This window comes from Oncorhynchus tshawytscha, linkage group LG07, assembly GCF_018296145.1.
Source record: "Oncorhynchus tshawytscha isolate Ot180627B linkage group LG07, Otsh_v2.0, whole genome shotgun sequence".
NCBI lineage: Eukaryota > Metazoa > Chordata > Actinopteri > Salmoniformes > Salmonidae > Oncorhynchus > Oncorhynchus tshawytscha.
Genome location: NC_056435.1, coordinates 117,960 through 137,215, shown reverse-complemented (window position 1 = coordinate 137,215; position 19,256 = coordinate 117,960). Strand labels below are relative to the sequence as shown.

General features: G+C 41.2%; 1 protein-coding gene across 3 annotated transcripts in view; it reads left to right on the top strand.

Moving 5' to 3' along the window:
• Positions 1-19,256, top strand: part of LOC112267660 (adhesion G-protein coupled receptor G7-like) — a 72,354-nt gene that overhangs the window by 35,151 nt on the left and 17,947 nt on the right. Inside the window, exons 1-4 of one of the 3 annotated variants that reach the window (XM_024404621.2) lie at positions 9,513-10,131; positions 12,461-12,574; positions 15,153-15,449; positions 18,934-19,038. The exons of 1 other annotated variant lie outside the window; for it this stretch is intronic. In XM_024404621.2, the coding sequence (XP_024260389.1) occupies positions 12,538-12,574; positions 15,153-15,449; positions 18,934-19,038 (439 nt within the window). In that variant the 5' untranslated portion in view covers positions 9,513-10,131; positions 12,461-12,537. Of the gene's footprint in view, positions 1-9,512; positions 10,132-12,460; positions 12,575-15,152; positions 15,450-18,933; positions 19,039-19,256 lie in introns of those variants that run through there. One more of the 3 variants, XM_042323747.1, reaches the window with a different exon arrangement.

Here is a 19,256-nt window from a genome sequence, read left to right as displayed (position 1 = left end):
ATACATTAAGCATTAAACAAAAGTGTGTACAATATTTTCAAAAGCTAATCTTGAGTTTACAGCTGACAGCCCCACAACAATAATACCTGAGGCATTGGACTCCACCTGTGACTGACTATGGGGGCGCTGAAACCGACAATAGATGTTATATATATCTGTGGACACAGATCCTGAAACAGATCATCATGATAGGTTTCTCACAGCCTTTTACAGGGCTCTAAAAGCCAGAGAGGTTCAGCTACACACACGTATGGTTGCTTTACTAAGGCGTCAATACAGTCAAGATCTATACTTCTGGCATAGAACAATGACCCGCTTGTTAAGCAACAATCTGAAAAAAAAGCCAAACAAGCGATAAAAATTGTATGTAACATGAATACTTCTAGAATACCTACAGACCTCACATCCTTAATTAACCAATTATCCTTAATTAACCAAATGAATGAGACAGGGCCAACCTCCCCATCAATAACTCAGACACATGAACACCCATTATCACAGGTCCCCACGGAACTCACATCCTTAATTAACCAAATGAATGAGAGCACAACATCTTCAACAACAAGGCACTACAAGGCATGTAAATCTGTAAGCAGTTGTGACATTAACAAAAAAATATCCAAAATGCCATTGCAATTACAACCTTAAAATAGTCAACCCCGAACCTCACGTGTGTGGGATCATACATTGCCCAATCTGTAAAGGGCATTTGAAAAGCAGAGACACTGAAGTGGTTCAAGAAGTGCCACACGAGTGCTTTATTCAGCCCTTGGCTGAAGATGAACATTCAGAGAAATATGTGTTTTATGACTTTGAGACTAATCAGCAATCCGGGATTCATTTGCCTATTTTTGTATCTACCATGACTTTCAAGGTTGAAAAGTGGTGGGCAGAGGGACCCAATTGTGCACTACTCTTTCTAAAACACATCAGAAAACCCCAGTACAGTAACTTCACGTTTGTAGCTCACAATTCTAGAGCCTATGATTCCTATCTTCTTTTGAACCCCTTGATACAACAAGGCATTGCACCCAGGGTAATAGCGCAAGGTAGTAAAATCTTGTGTTTTGTAGACCCCGACTTCAACCAGAGATACGTTGACAGTTCAAGTCTCTTACCCATGAGATTGGCTCAAATGCCTGAGGCCTTGGGTTTTGAAAACTCTGTGAATCTACATTATATTGGATCTTATCCCAGCCCCGAAATGTACAGGTGTGATCAAATGTCTCCCAAAGAGCGAGAGAGATTCATGACATGGTATGAGACAGTATGTCATATTACCTTGGATTTCAATAAAGAGATGGAGTCATACTGTGACAATGATGTGGTTATACTACGTGACGGGTGCCTCAGATTCAGAGAAGAGGTAATCAAAGATGTCGGCATTGACCCCTGGAGTTGTACAACTATTGCATCGGCATGCATGAAAACCTATCGTACACACTTTTTACCCCCAGCATCTATAGCCATTACATCACATGACAACTACCGCCGACAATTCAAGTCATACTCTAGGGGGTCCATTCAATGGTTGGAGTACTTGGCCCAGGATAAAAACATTTTTATTCAACATGCTTGGAATAGAGGGGAGATGGCTATTGGGCCGTATCACGTAGATGGATACACAGAGATTGACGGTGTTGAGACAGTGTTTGAGTACAACGGTTGTTTCTTCCACGGTTGTACATCTTTGTTTGTGCCCCATGCCATGTGTGTCTTAACCCAAAGGACTTCTGGGAATATGTACCAGGAGTTCCAAGACAAATTGGAATCTTTACAGGCTACTTATGGGTTGAAAGTGAATGTGATGTGGGAGCACGAGTGGACAGAACTCAAAAAGTCTGATCCTCATGTTTGAGCTTTCCTTTCCACCTTTGACATACCAGAACCCTTGAAACCCCGCCAGGCCTTGCATGGAGGTCGTACCAGTGCTTTGACATTACGGTATGTAGCGCAACCCGATGAGACAATTGGATATGTAGATTTTACATCCCTTTATCCTCATGTAATGAAGTTCCTCTTGTTATCCTATGGGTCATCCTGAAATTATTCACTGTAACTTTGACTTACCACAAAACTAGTTTGGTCTGATAAAAGCAACTGTTTACCCTCCCCGGGGTTTGTTTCTGCCAGTGTTGCCTTACAAGGGACCTCAAGGAAAACTTTTCCTTCCCCTTTCTCGCACTTGCAGTGAAAACAACAACCAGGAAAAACCTTGTGATCAAGAAAGAGCCCTGACAGGTACAGTGCCTTGCGAAAGTATTCGGCCCCCTTGAACTTTGCGACCTTTTGCCACATTTCAGGCTTCAAACATAAAGATATAAAACTGTATTTTTTTGTGAAGAATCAACAACAAGTGGGACACAATCATGAAGTGGAACGACATTTATTGGATATTTCAAACTTTTTTAACAAATCAAAAACTGAAAAATTGGGCGTGCAAAATTATTCAGCCCCCTTAAGTTAATACTTTGTAGCGCCACCTTTTGCTGCGATTACAGCTGTAAGTCGCTTGGGGTATGTCTCTATCAGTTTTGCACATCGAGAGACTGACATTTTTTCCCATTCCTCCTTGCAAAACAGCTCGAGCTCAGTGAGGTTGGATGGAGAGCATTTGTGAACAGCAGTTTTCAGTTCTTTCCACAGATTCTCGATTGGATTCAGGTCTGGACTTTGACTTGGCCATTCTAACACCTGGATATGTTTATTTTTGAACCATTCCATTGTAGATTTTGCTTTATGTTTTGGATCATTGTCTTGTTGGAAGACAAATCTCCGTCCCAGTCTCAGGTCTTTTGCAGACTCCATCAGGTTTTCTTCCAGAATGGTCCTGTATTTGGCTCCATCCATCTTCCCATCAATTTTAACCATCTTCCCTGTCCCTGCTGAAGAAAAGCAGGCCCAAACCATGATGCTGCCACCACCATATTTGACAGTGGGGATGGTGTGTTCAGGGTGATGGGCTGTGTTGCTTTTACGCCAAACATAACATTTTGCATTGTTGCCAAAAGGTTCAATTTTGGTTTCATCTGACCAGAGCACCTTCTTCCACATGTTTGGTGTGTCTCCCAGGTGGCTTGTGGCAAACTTTAAACAACACTTTTATGGATATCTTTAAGAAATGGCTTTCTTCTTGCCACTCTTCCATAAAGGCCAGATTTGTGCAATATACAACTGATTGTTGTCCTATGGACAGAGTCTCCCACCTCAGCTGTAGATCTCTGCAGTTCATCCAGAGTGATCATGGGCCTCTTGGCTGCATCTCTGATCAGTCTTCTCCTTGTATGAGCTGAAAGTTTAGAGGGACGGCCAGGTCTTGGTAGATTTGCAGTGGTCTGATACTCCTTCCATTTCAATATTATCGCTTGCACAGTGCTCCTTGGGATGTTTAAAGCTTGGGAAATCTTTTTGTATCCAAATCCGGCTTTAAACTTCTTCACAACAGTATCTCGGACCTGCCTGGTGTGTTCCTTGTTCTTCATGATGCTCTCTGCGCTTTTAACGGACCTCTGAGACTATCACAGTGCAGGTGCATTTATACGGAGACTTGATTACACACAGGTGGATTGTATTTATCATCATTAGTCATTTAGGTCAACATTGGATCATTCAGAGATCCTCACTGAACTTCTGGAGAGAGTTTGCTGCACTGAAAGTAAAGGGGCTGAATAATTTTGCACGCCCAATTTTTCAGTTTTTGATTTGTTAAAAAAGTTTGAAATATCCAATAAATGTCGTTCCACTTCATGATTGTGTCCCACTTGTTGTTGATTCTTCACAAAAAAATACAGTTTTATATCTTTATGTTTGAAGCCTGAAATGTGGCAAAAGGTCGCAAAGTTCAAGGGGGCCGAATACTTTCGCAAGGCACTGTATATGGGTCACCATTGAATTCTCGAAGGCTCTAGAGAAGGGGTATTGTGTGGCCAAAATATTTGAAGTGTGGAACTTTTCCAGGAAATCAGACACTCTTTTTAAAGAGTACATCAAGACCTTCTTGAGATGCAAGCAAATGGCTTTAGGGTATCCTGCATCGGTCACAGATCAAGAGAGCAAAGACAGGTACATTCAAGACTATCACGACAGACAAGGTATACGTCTTGACCCTGACAGAATAGAGGTCAACAAAACCTGTCGAAATTGTATTTAAACTCACTTTGGGGTAAACTATCCCAGAGAAGCTATATGCTAACAACATCGATCATTAAAGATCCTGAAGAATTTATGGAATTTGTTTTTCCGGACCAATACGAAATTTCTCATTTTTTATTCTTGAGTCAAGACATTGCCCTGGTGCAATGGAGACCTAACAAGAACTGGGTTCTACCCCTGGGTAATGTAAATGTGTTTCTTGCCGCATTTACCATGGCCTGTGGTCGACTTGAACTGTACACACTCATGGAACAGTTGCAGAGGCAAGTTATGTATCATGACACAGACTCTGTAAGCAAACCAAGTGATTGGAATCCCCCTCTTAGCAACTATCTGGGTGGTTTAACGAGTGAACTCTAAGATGGTGACCATATCACAGAATGGTCCTCCTGTGGTCCCAAAAGCTATGATTTTAGGACTAAAGACAATCACGTGGTGTTGAAAGCCAAAGGCGTGACTCAAAACTATGAAAATGCCCCGCGTGTAAACTTGGAATCAATCACACGCTTGGTCGAGGGGTTCATAAATGACAGGAATAGTGACTTGGAGATTTTGAGCTCCTACAAAAAGATTGTTAGGGATAAAAAGGGCTTCCATCTGAGGAATGCCCCACTCACTAAAAGATTCAGGGTTGTCTATGACAAGAGACTGCGTTTACCTGACGGGACCACCTTGCCCTTTGGCTACTGACTTATGCTACAAGCCCTGTGTGTCTTAAGCCTTAAGATATAATGGCTGCTGTAGAAGGTTTTGATCCCAGGTTGCAACTACCATTTTCGGCCTTAATCGCAGGCCCATCCAATAGCGGTAAAACTTGTTTTGTAAAAAGTATTTTAGAAAATTCTGAACATGTATTATCTCAGAAACCTGACAATATTGTGTGGTGTTAGTCATGTTATCAACCTTTGTATGATAAGTTGTTGAAGAAAATAAAAATCAGGTTAGTTGAAGGAATACCCGCATCCCTGTCTGATGATGAACTTTTACCCCATAAAAACAATCTGCTGGTTTTGGACGATATGCTATTTGCCGGTAGCGAACATCCTGATATTGCACAAACTTTTACACAATATACTCATCATCGAAACCTGTCCGTGCTTTACTTGGTGCAGACTGTCTTTCACCAAGGTAAAAATAGCCGTACCATTAGTTTGAAAGCCAATTACATGGTATTGTTCAAAAACCCCAGAGACAAACTACAAATAACCACTCTAGATCAGCAGATGTACCCTGGAAGGAAATCCTACTTTAAGGACACATTCCACTGACCCTGACCCGATTAAAAAAAATAAAAAAATGAAAGAGAAAATTGAAGAGACAAAAGACCGCGATCAAACTCAATAAAAGGGCCAGTCTTCAAAAGAAAAGACATACCATACAACAGTCTGGGGGGTTTCTTCTACCATCACTAAGTATAGCCGTGTGCTTCATCACCAGCCTTATTGCTGCCAGACGTGGGGGTTGAACACAGTGTGCGATGGCCAATAAAATGTACTTGGTGCCTCAACAAGAGTTGGATAGACTTAAACAGCAATTACAGGGTCCTGTAAATATCAGACAAACAGCGGAAAATGATTTGGACATGGTCATGAAGGATCTTTTGAACAGAAAAGGATTGAATCTCTATGATAAGGTCCAAAAATACACAAACCTCTTGCAAAGGTATTTGGCCTTGGTAAAACAAGGTGAGAGAGAGAAACCAAGCATTTATCGCTTTCCCTACCGGACCCCTTAAAAGATGACGTGCACAAAGAGAGCCATGCCCTTGTAATGCCTGGACCGGTGATCTTACCGGTTGAAGATCAAATGCATGTTGAGATAAGGTTATGCATGACATGTTGACACATGTTCCGGCACGTAACAGGAAAAATGTTAGATACATTATGAACAAGATAAAAGACTCAAAGGGGGCCGCTACTTGGACTGACAAAGGAGAGTGTATCTTTCAGGGGGATGTTGTCAAGGGTTCTCTTATGATGGACTTGCTTAAAAGTACCACAGCAGCCCACAAGATTTCTGATGACAGAAGACCTTGTCACGTTCTGACCCTAGTTCTTGTGTTATTTGTTTGTTTTAGTTGGTCAGGATGTGAGTTGGGTGGGCATTCTATGTTTTGTGTTTCTAGGTTGGTTTTCTGTGTTCGGCCTAGTATGATTCTCAATCAGAGGCAGGTGTCGTTAGTTGTCTCTGATTGAGAATCATACTTAGGTAGCCTGGGTTTCACTGTTGTTTTGTGGGTGAATGTTTCCGTGTCTGTGTGTTCGCCACACGGTACTGTTTCGGTTTTGTTCACGTTTATTGTTTTGTATTCATTGAGTGTTCAGTTTATGTTTTTAAATAAACAACCATGGACACTTACCACGCCGCATCTTGGTCCGATCCGATTCAGACGAAGAGGAGGAAAATCCTTACACTCCTGGGTGGCATCAGTTTCTTAAAGCCCTGGCAGTCCTCAACATTCCACTCTCGGGTACCAAACTATAAGCTTCACCAACAGATTGCTGATGACAGAAGACCTCCTCGGTGGAGTCAGTTTCTTAAAGCCCTGGCAGTCCTCAACATTCCCCTCTCGGGTACCAAACTATAAGCTTCACCAACAGATTGCTGATGACAGAAGACCTCCTCGGTGGAGTCAGTTTCTTAAAGCCCTGGCAGTCCTCAACATTCCCCTCTCGGGTACCAAACTATAAGCTTCACCAACAGATTGCTGATGACAGAAGACCTCCTCGGTGGAGTCAGCCCTGGCAGTCCTCAACATTCCACTCTCGGGTACCAAACTATAAGCTTCGTCAACAGATTCAAACTTTAAAACAAAACCCTTCAAAGAGCTCCAGCACCCCTGAAGATGTTCTAGCAACCCCTACCCCTTTTGAACGTGCTGATAACTCATTTATGGTTCAGTCCTCAACCCTGAACACCTCTGCACCTTTTTCTAATCCTGATCTCTCAAGGTGGTTAGACTTTTGAATGACTTTTGATTAAATGAAATCAATTTTATTTGAAAAAATGATACAATTTAACATTTGTGACATTCTTTAAACATTTGACGTGAGCATACGGCTTGATTACAGGGTCTTAAAGGACACAGACTTGAACACTTTTGATATTTTCTAACAAAACACTCTACAGTGCTATCATTACTTCTTAAATCATCATTATAAAGAGACATAACATCTTCAAAAGAAACTCCACAAACTCTTTGGCATAGGTACAATACACAGTGTTGACCACATGTAGTGGAAAGGTTATCTTGTACTTGTTTGATGCTGTAGTAGATCTTTGATCCATTTTTGGTCAAAAACGTTTTAATAGATGGGGGAAATATGAAAATCCGGGGGTTAAGCCGTAGGAATCAAAAAAAGTTAAATTGTCTTCCTCCTTCATCTTCTAATGTCACAACTAGCCAATGTTCACCCGGCATGTGTTTAGGATGGGTATTGACAATAAACATGACCGGTCGCTCCTTCCATTTCTCAATAGGTAGTTATCACAAGCCCATACTCCACTTTTTTACAATCAAGCGGCTCATTTGACCTTCTAGCTATTGGGAATTCATGTTTTGCTCAACGGTCCTTAATATCTTAATAATAATCCACTAAGACTTGTCTTCGGGCATTCACTTCCAAGATTGAATCAGAGCATGCATAAACAATCATACTTACTGTACAGGCTAAAGGTGTACGGAAATGCATTTCTTGCCTGAGGTTACCTTGGGTCACCACAGACAGATTTCCTGAGGTGTCATCATCCGGTGATAAATTGAACACATACAATGTGTAACCCTCTGCAAAATAATTTCTGTCAATAGGTAAAGAGAGATCTTTTAGATGCCTCCCGGTAGCCAGAAATAGATTACTACATGTTTCCCATCAATGGAGCCAAGACAGTTGGGGAAATTCCACCTCTCCAGGAACTCGGCAACGATGGCCCTCCAGTCTTCCTCCTTGGGGACAGGCATGTATTCACCAACCAGACAGTCCCAAATGGCTTGTGCCACAGAGGGGACAATGCCTGCCACCGTGGACCGTCCAACTCGGAAGCTGAATCCAATGGTCCTGTAGGAGTCCCCTGTCGCCAAGAATCTAAAATATAATTCAAAATAATTATCAATAGTGTGTATAACTTGAATTCCACCCACATATTATATCTACCTCATTACTGTTTATTATGCTCTACTAATTATATTGTAATACTCATCAACCATCATTAACAATGCCTTGAAACAGTACAATTCAGTCTATGACTATATCAATAAACTGTAGCCCAGGCCAACTCTACTCTTAGAAAGAATAGTACTGTCTACTTAAAACGGTTCTCCGGCTATCCCCATAGGAGATCCCTTTTTGGTTCCAGGTAGTACCCCTTTTGGTTCCAAGTAGAACCCTATTGGGTTCCATGTATAACATTTTCCCCAAAGGGTTATACCTGGAACCAAAAATGGTTATCCTATGGGGAAAGCAGGACACTTTTGGAACCTTTTTCTCTATGAGTGTATGAGTCCAATAAGAATGTAATGAATGAATGTAACTGTCTTGAACAACAATGGGTCCTGGAGAAGACTAGCCTACCTTCATCAGGGCAGAAGGCACCTCAACTTTCTTTTCATTTGTTAACATTGCATAATTAAAAAATAATTATAAACCAACTTTGGAAAAAGTTATAGTCATAATGAACATTCTGTAAAAGTACATCTGATATCAAATAGGGACTATTAACTAGAGAGCCATTTAGCTAGCTAGGTTGCACATAAAAACAATGTAGCAATCAATTATGGTATCAATGGCTTTAAAAATGTACTAGAATGTAGCTTACCGGAGACAAATTGCCAGGCGTTCAACTGGGCTGATGGACTCCTGGTAGATGGTATCCTTCGGGGCGATCCTGGCTCCAACCATCTGGAGCAGGTGATCGAACTGGCTTCGGTCCACAAGAAAGTAACTTCGGAATTCCTCTCCAAACATTCGAAGCTGTTGAATGAGACGGTGGAACTCCCCTGCCTGTTTTCGGGACTTTAACCATCTCTGGACCCACACAGACCTGCGCTTTCGGCGGGGCTGGTCCCGGCCCAACAGCGCGATCAAGACCACCTTCCTCAACGTTGGTCTCAGTGTTGAAAGAGCCTACTCTGCTGTCTTGATGATTTATTATTGCATTTCTTTCCAAAACTGCATTTGAGGGAAATTATATTATAGGCTCTCACAATTAATTTGTGGATGTCATCGAATAAATAATATACTTGGCAAATACATTTATAAAAAATGTAAAGAAATTCTCCAGTCAAACTGTTTTTATTATGTAATCCCACTTTTTTTTACTGAATATGTGTGCAACAAAAAAATCTACATTCATATTTTGCTACTTTCTGTCAAGTCTACGCATACAACTTGATGCAGCGTTCCATTGGAAATGAATGTACTTCTGGTGTTTCGAAACGCAAACACAGTCGGTGTGTTCGAAGCGTAACGATGTGTACGTTAAACCTTTTGGCAGCTATCTGACTCACAAAAAAAGCAAGCTTGGCTTTTGGCGTCACTCCTTTCAAATTCCATTGAGAGCATACATCATTGACAGATAAACTTGAATTGTTGCTTCTCGTTGTGTTGTTGTCCCCCGGTGGCTAGCTAACAAAACAAATGCCCTTTCCTAAATTAGCCATGGTTGGAGATAGTGATTTGGACTTGTGGTTGTATTTAACCTCCGTAATGGCCAATGATAATGGCGATTCTGATCCAACCATTAATTCATACATTGCTGTGCCTCTTGCCTGAGGATGGAAGTTCAATATGTAGCTACAGTAACGTTAGATGTAGAAGGCTAATGTTACCTCGATTGGAAGTTAGGCTAGCGAACAAGCATTTTAGCCAGGTAGCCTAGGACAACAAACAAATAAAAGCGTGGACTGCTGAATGACCGAGTGATAAGACCGTGTCCTCAACATGAAAGAGAGGAGGATGGCATTGGCGTTTCTCTACAAGTAGGGTGAGTCAACATGTTTTTCTACTTGCACACAGAAATCAAACCAGGACAGCCACCTCATATTTAGCGTACGTTGATTAGCCTTTGTTTTTGGTATCTTTTTGTTTTGACTGTATTAGACAAAGCAGATGTGATTTAATGATCAAATGTTGAAGTTGAAATGGTGCTGGAATTAGTGGAAGCAGCTCCTGTTTTCTTTGCGACTTGCGGTAACACTGGTTCTAATTCAATAGTCGTTTAGTGGTCATACACTGTCGAAACATTAACTTGACAACGCTGTAGGTCATGTAACTAACTCTGTTACTGTACACGCAATATGCTCTGGACTTCATTGGACAGAGCTATCTGGTTTTGTGATAAAACAAAGGTGTGGTTGAATTTATTCTGCCACTTTTGTCTTATTGTCTCGGCCTTTAGACCTATATATCACGGTCGCAAAGCATATGAATTAGGTTATAGCACAATTATCACAACACAGGTTGTAATATGGCGTTTTCGTTGTTGTTGTTGGGGGCTTGGCTTTACCAAGGCACGGCTGCTGATCACCTGTTGATTACGAAGCATGTGACAAAGGACAATTTAATTTGATTTTGACGCAGCCTCTCTTTCTACCTTCAACTGCCATGTGGTGGCGCCAAACTCTTCCTCTAAATGGGGATTTATTATGGCTGTGGAACGTTCCATCCAAACTGTTCACCAGTCTTCTCATTATTTTGCAGATAAATAGAGATGTTTATGAAAACACTATTAGCATATTCACTTATGTATGTCTAATTTCAAGAATGTCAAGGTTCATTTGTTTCATAAGGTTAATTTAGGGGTACATTCTTAGAGAACTGCTATACATTTTGCCCACTATTTTAGGGAAAAAAGTGACAGTTCAATAAAGTGTTGTTTAAAAAAACCCAATGAGTTCAGCCTTTGAGCCTTCATTAGGGCCAATAGGCTGTCCTGTCGTCTTCCTGGTAAACCCTCTAACCTTCATTAGGGCCAATAGGCTGTCCTGTCATCTACCTGGTAAACCCTCTAACCTCCATTAGGATCAATAGGCTGTCCTGTCATCTACCTGGTAAACCCTCTAACCTCCATTAGGATCAATAGGCTGTCCTGTCATCTACCTGGTAAACCCTCTAACCTCCATTAGGATCAATAGGCTGTCCTGTCATCTACCTGGTAAACCCTCTAACCTCCATTAGGATCAATAGGCTGTCCTGTCATCTACCTGGTAAACCCTCTAACCTCCATTAGGATCAATAGGCTGTCCTGTCGTCTTCCTGGTAAACCCTCTAACCTCCATTAGGATCAATAGGCTGTCCTGTCGTCTTCCTGGTAAACCCTCTAACCTCCATTAGGATCAATAGGCTGTCCTGTTGTCTTCCTGGTAAACCCTCTAACCTCCATTATCTCATCTCCTGGCTCTGGAGCCTGTGGACAGATTAAGACTTGAGTTGTCTGAGACTCCAGGGTTTAATGTTGACCCGTCCTGCTGCCTTTAGAAACCCATCCTCTTATATCTCATCCTGATCTATGGAGCTGGCTGCCATAATCTGTCCTGCTGCCTTTAGAAACCCATCCTCTTATATCTCATCCTGATCTATGGAGCTGGCTGCCATAATCTGTCCTGCAAGGGATAGTGCGCTAGTTACTGTACCTCCAGTCTTAGCCATATGTTCCAATTATCTCTCCTTTCTCCACAAGTTTGCACTTGTTCACTGATTTGAAAGGAAATGACTGGAATAATAAATATGGTAGAAATTCACACTAGAACAGTGATGGACAACTTTGATGGGGGTGGGGACCACAACAAAAAATCAGAATCAGGAGGGAAGTGGCTCCCACACATGCAGTCAGAGCCAGCCCTAACCTTTTGGGGGCCTTAAGTGGAATTTTCTACCCCCACCCAGTTTGGGAAACTCACTTCTTACCCCTGGAACGAGTTTGGGAAACCCTGTTCTAGAGAAGTACACCCTCAAGTGTCCTGACATTCTAATCCAGACCTCCAAGACAGTTCCATCATTTCTTTTACACATGCTCTAGTTCAAAAAAGGTCTGTTTACCAAAACATGTACTTTACCTCCCAGCTGCAACCAAGGATGTTTTGCATAGAGAAGGGTAATGCTATTGGTTGACTGGTCCTCACAGTATCCATCCATGTGTATCTAATTTATTTATCCAGTAATGTCTGATCTATTTTCAAAAAATATGTGTCATTGTCTTTACTGATCCTGTTGACAACATTGATTGTGTTGGAGCCAATGTACAGTACTTTTCCCTTAATTTCAACACTAAATCATTAACTGGTACCTGTACGTCAATGTGGACTCTGTAATAGGTGGAGCGCAGCATAAGACCAACAGACGTCCTAATAATGTGCAGTCTGCTGACACTGGATGACTGGAAACAGCAGAGATGAAGGAGCTATGGGTTATAGCTGTCTTTGCTACAGGTAAGACTTGCTCTATATTGGATTCATTCAGGGTGATTTAAGATGTTCAGACTACACTGACTGTACAAAACATTAAGAACACCTGCTCTTTTCCCTTATTGATGTCTCTTGTTAAATTCACTCCAATCAGTGTAGATGAAGGGGAGGAGACGGGTTAACTAACGATTTTTAAGCCTTGAGACAATTGAGACATGGGTTGTTTGTGTGCCATTTAGAGGGTGAATGGGCAAGACAAAATATGTAAGTGCCTTTGAACAGGGTATGGTAGTAGGTGCCAAGCGCACCAGTTTGTGTCAAGAACTGCAACGCTGCTGTGTTTTTCACGCTCAACTATTTCTGTGTGTATCAGAAATGATCCACCACTCAAAGGACATCCAGCCAACTTGACACAACTGTGGGAAGCATTGGAGTCAACATGGTCCAGCATCCTTGTGGAATACTTTTGACACCTTGTATTGTCCATGCCCTGATGAGCTGAGGCTATTCTGAGGGCTAAGAGGGGGTGGGGGGTGGGGGGTGTTCCTAATGTTTGGTATACTCAGTGTATGATGTTGTTAAGTTTCTTGTATGATGCAGAGCTGTATTGGAAAGTTGCTTTCCCTTCTGATGTGCAAAGATGTATGATACATTTAACTTATCAATTGATTATAACCGAAGGATATACAGTTGAAGTCGGAAGTTTACATACACCTTAGCCAAATACATTTAAACTCAGTTTTTCACAATTCCTGACATTTAATCCTAGAAAATATTTTCTGTCTTAGGTCAGTTAGGATCACCACTTTATTTTAAGAATGTGAAATGTTAGAATAATAGTAGAGAGAATTATTTATTTAATCTTTTATTTCTTTCATCACATTCCCAGTGGGTCAGAAGTTAATATACACTCAATTAGTATTTGGTAGCATTGCCTTTACATTGTTTAACTTGGGTCAAACGTTTTGGGTAGCCTTCCACAAGCTTCCTACAATAAGTTAGGTGCATTTTAGCCCATTCCTCCTGACAGAGCTGGTGTAACTGAGTCAGGTTTGTGGGCCTCCTTGCTCGCACACGCTTTTTCAGTTCTGCCCACAAATTTTCTATGGGATTGAGGTCAGGACTTTGTTATGGCCACTCCAATACCTTGATTTGTTGTTCTTAAGCCATTTTGCCACAACTTTGGAAGTATAGTTGTGGTCATTGTCCATTTGGAAGACCCATTTGCGACCAACCTTTAACTTCCTGACTGATGTCTTGAGATGTTGCTTCAACATATCCACATAATTTTCCTGCCTCATGATGCCATCTATTTTGTGAAGTGCACCAATCCCTCCTGCAGCAAAGCACCCCCACAAACATGATGCTTCTACTCCCGTGCTTCACAGTTGGGATGTTGTTCTTCGGCTTGCAAGCGTCCCCCTTTTTCCTCCTAACATAACGATGGTCATTATGGCCAAACAGTTCTATTTTTGTTTCATCAGACCAGAGGACATTTCTCCAAAAAGTACAATCTTTGTCCCCATGTGCAGTTGCAAACCGTAGTCTGGCTGTTTAATGGCGGTTTTGGAGCGGTGGCTTTTTCCTTGCTAAGCGGCCTTTCATGTTATGTCGTTATAGGACTCGTTTTACTGTGGATATAGATACTTTTGTACACGTTTCCTCCAGCATCTTCACAAGGTCCTTTGCTGTTGTTCTGGGATTGATTTGTACTTTTTGCAAAAAAAGTATGTTCATTTCTAGGAGACAGAATGCGTCTCCTTCCTGAGCGGTATGACGGCTGCGTGTTTCCATGGTGTTTAAACTTGCGTCCTATTGTTTGTACAGATGAACGTGGTACCTTCAGGCGTTTGGAAATTGCTCCCAAGGATAAACCAGACTTGTGGTCTACAATTTTTTTCTGCGGTCTTGGCTGATTTCTTTTGATTTTCCCATGATGTCAAACAAAGAGGCACTGCGTTTGAAGGTAGGCCTTGAAATTCATCCACAGAAACACCTCCAAATTAACTGAAATGATGTGATTTAGCCTATCAGAAGCTTCTGAAGCCATGACATCATTTTCTGGAATTTTCCAAGCTGTTTAAAGGCACAGTCAACTTAGTGTATGTAAACTTCCGGCCCACTGGAATTGTGATACAGTGAAATAATCTGTCTGTAAATAATTGTTGGAAAAATTACTTGTGTATTGCACAAAGTAGATGTCCTAACCGACTTGCCAAATCTATAGTTTGTTAACAAGAAATTTGTGGAGTGGTTGAAAAACAAGTTTTAATGACTCCAACCTAAGTGGATGTAAACTTCCGACTTCAAATGTATTAGTGTCTATGAAGAAATTGTTTCAGATGTATTTTTTATGCAGACACTGACTGTATATCGACTACTGGCAGGTCTTAGATTCAGTTGATAACAGAGTAGCCTTTGCTGTCAACCGTTTATTGGCAGTGATAAAGACTTCTTTCTCTCATAAACTACAGTAGAAAACATTTCTACACTGATGCAGACACAATGAAACTGGAACAGCATGGATCATCTCCAATGATTATAGGAACTGACACTATGTTCCCTTGTTTGTGGTTAACTGAGTTAATTCTCTTTTTTAAAGTCTCTTTTCCACAGGGGAATCTCACCAAATCATCTGCCATTCCAACCACCATTGACATAACTACCTCAACTACTACTGCCCCTTTAACCCCTGACCCTCCAACTACTGACACTCCAATTACTGGCTACCTAAATACTACTGGTCTTCCAACTACTGGTTACCCTACCTCTATCCCTGTTACCAGTATTAGTCTCTACTCTCCCACCACAACCCCTCTGGACTGTATCAACGGTGGTGAGCTGCAGAGTGGAGTCTGTATCTGTCCTGATGAGTGGACTGGAGAGACCTGTTCAGACGGTACATCCACACACTTACACTATACCTAACCCTGGATCTACCATTCAGACTCCTCCACAATACTACACTACTATACCTAACCCTGGATCTACCATTCAGACTCCTCCACAATACTACACTACTATACCTAACCCTGGATCTACCATTCAGACTCCTCCACATTACTACACTACTATACCTAACCCTGGATCTACCATTCAGACTCCTCCACAATACTACACTACTATACCTAACCCTGGATCTACCATTCAGACTCCTCCACAATACTACACTACTATACCTAATAGAGGTCTACCAATTAATCGTAATTGCCAATTAATTAGGGCCGATTTCAAGTTTTCATAACAATCAGTAATCGGCATTTTTGGACTCCGATTATGGCCGATTACATTGCATTCCACAAGGAGACTGCGTGGCAGGCTGACTACCTGTTACGCAAGGAGCCAAGGTAAGTTGCTAGCTAGCATTAAACTTATTGTATAAAAAACAATCAATCAACATAATCACTAGTTAACTACACATGGTTAATGATATTACTAGGTTATCTAGCTTGTCCTGCGTTGCATATAATCAATGCAGTGCCTGTTAATTCATCATTGAATCACAGCCTACTTTGCCAAACGGGTGATGATTTAACAAGCGCATTCGCAAAAAAAGCACTGTCGTTGCACCAATGTGTACCTAACCATAAACATCAATGCCTTTTCTTAAAATCAAAACACAAGTATATATTTTTTTAACCTGAATATTTAGTTAATATTGCCTGCTAACATGAATTTCTTTTAACTATGGTAATTTTGTCACTCCTCTTGCGTTCCGTGGAAGCAGAGTCAGGGTATATGCAGCAGTTTGGGCCGCCTGGCTCGTTGCGAACTGTGTGAAGACCATTTCTTCCTAACAAAGACCGTAATTAATTTGCCAGAATTGTACATAATTATGACATAACATTGAAGGTTGTGCAATGTAACAGCAATATTTAGACTTAGGGATGCCACCCATTAGATAAAATACAGAACGGTTCAGTATTTCACTGAAAAAAATTAACGTTTTGTTTTCGAAATGATAGTTTACGGATTTGACCATATTAATGACGTAAGGCTTGTATTCCTGTGTGTTTATTATAATTAAGTCTATTATTTGATAGAGCAGTCTGACTGGGCGGTGGCAGGCAGCAGTAGGCTTGTTAGCATTCATTCAAAGAGCACTTTCCTGCATTTGCCAGCAGGTCTTCGCTGTGCTTCAAGCACTGCGCTGTTTATGACTTCAAGCCTATCAACTCCCGAGATTAGGCTGACAATACTATAGTGCCTATAAGAACATTCAATAGTCAAAGGTATATGAAATACAAATGGTATAGAGAGAAATAGTCCTATAATTCCTATAATAACTACAACCTAAAACGTCTTACTTGGGAATATTGAAGACTCATGTTAAAAGGAACCACCAGCTTTCATATGTTCTCATGTTCTGAGCAAGGAACTTAAACGTTAGCTTTCTTACATGGCAAATATTGCACTTTTACTTTCTTCTCCAACACTTTGTTTTTGCATTATTTTAAACCAAATTGAACATGTTTCATTATTTATTTGAGACTAAATTGATTTTATTTCTGTATTATATTAAGTTAAAATAAGTGTTCATTCAGTATTGTTGTAATTGTCATTATTCCAAATATATATATTAAAAATCGGCCAATTAATCGGCAGATGCTTTTCTTTTTTGTGTCCTATAATCGGTATCGGCGTTGAAAAATCATAATCGGACGACCTCTAATACCTAATCCTGGATCTACCATTGACTCCACTCAACACCACTACACTACTATACTGTACAGTTATGGCTAAAAGTTTTGAGAATGACACACATATTAATTTCCACAAAGTTTGCTGCTTCATTGTCTTTAGATATTTTTGTCAGATGTTACTATGGAATACTGAAGTATAATTACAAGCATTTCATAAGTGTCAGTTGATGCAAAGAGTCAATATTTGCAGTGTGGACCCTTCTTTTTCAAGACCTCTGCAATCCGCCCTGGCATGCTGTCAATTAACTTCTGGGCCACATCCTGACTGATGGCATCCCATTCTTGCATAATCAATGCTTGGAGTTTGTCAGAATTTGTGTGTTTTTGTTTGTCCACCAGCCTCTTGACGGTTGACCACAAGTTCTCAATGGGATTAAGGTCTGGGAAGTTTCCTGGCCATGGACCCAAAATATCAATGTTTTGTTCCCCGAGCCACTTAGTTATCATTTTTGCCTTATGGCAAGGTGCTCCATCATGCTGGAAAAGGCATTGTTCGTCACCAAACTGTTCCTGAATGGTTGGGAGAAGTTGCTCTTGGAGGATGTGTTGGTACCATTCTTTATTCATCGCTGTGTTCTTAGGTAAAATTGTGAGGGAGCCCACTCCCTTGGCTGAGAAGCAACCCCACACATGAATGGTCTCAGGATGCTTTACTGTTGGCATAACACAGGACTGATGGTAGCGCTCACCTGGTCTTCTCCGGACAAGTTTTTCTCCGGATGCCCCAAACAATCGGAAAGGGGATTCATCAGAGAAAATGACTTTAACCCCGTGTCCTCAGCAGTCCAATCCCTGTACCTTTTGCAGAATATCAGTCTGTCCCTGATGTTTTTCCTGGAGAGAAATGGCTTCTTTACTGCCCTTCATGACACCAGGCCATCTTCCAAAAGTCTTAGCCTCACTGTGTGTGCAGATGCACTCACACCTGCCTGCTGCCATTCCTGCGCAAGCTCTGTACTGGTGGTGCCCCGATCCCGCAGCTGAATCAACTTTAGGAGGCGGTCCTGGCGCTTGCTGGACTTTCTTTGGTGGTCTGAAGCCTTCTTCACAACAATTGAACCGCTCTCCTTGAAGTTCTTGATGATCTGATAAATGGTTGATTTAGGTGCAATCTTACTGGCAGCAATATCCTTGCCTGTGAAGCCCGTTTTGTGCAAAGCAATGATAACGGAATGTGTTTCCTTACAGGTATCCATGGTTGACAGAGGAAGAACAATCATTCCAAGCACCACCCTCCTTTTGAAGCTTCCAGTCTGTTATTCAAACTCTATCAGCATGACAGAGTGATCTCCAGCCTTCTCCTCGTCAACACTCACACCTGTGTTAACGAGAGAATCACTGACATGTCAGCTGGTCCTTTTGTGGCAGGGCTGAAATGCAATGGAAATGTTTTTTTGGAATTCCGTTAATTTGTATGGCAAAGAGGGACTTTGCAATTCATCTGATCACTCTTCATAACATTCTGGAGTATATGCAAATTGCCATCATACAAACTGAGGCAGCAGACTTTGTGAAAATGAATATTTTTGTAATTCTCAACTTTTGGCCACGACTGTACATAACCCTGGGTCTCACGTTCTCAGTCCACAACACTATTCCTTGGATCTCACATTCAGAATGTATATTTCATGTTTGCAGTCACACATTTGGTCCATGTTGAAATATATTTTATTTCGATAGAGAATTTCTGCAATTCCACCAGCAAGGATGGATTCTCCTTCCCAAGAACAGTGGTTGGCTGGTCTGCTTATTCAGAAGAGTTATGTGATGAGAAGACAACCAGTGGTATGTTACTTTTATTCACCTAAAATGAAACCATTTTTTTATTTGTTACAATCCTAATGCTTTATTAGGTAACACAAATCTTGATTCTATTTTTTATTTAATAATATTTTTTTTCTCATCCAATTTTGTGGTATCCAATTGGTAGTTGGATACCGCTGCAACCTGATACCGCTGATACCGCTGTACGGGAGATGCGAAGGTCGAGAGCCGTGCATCCT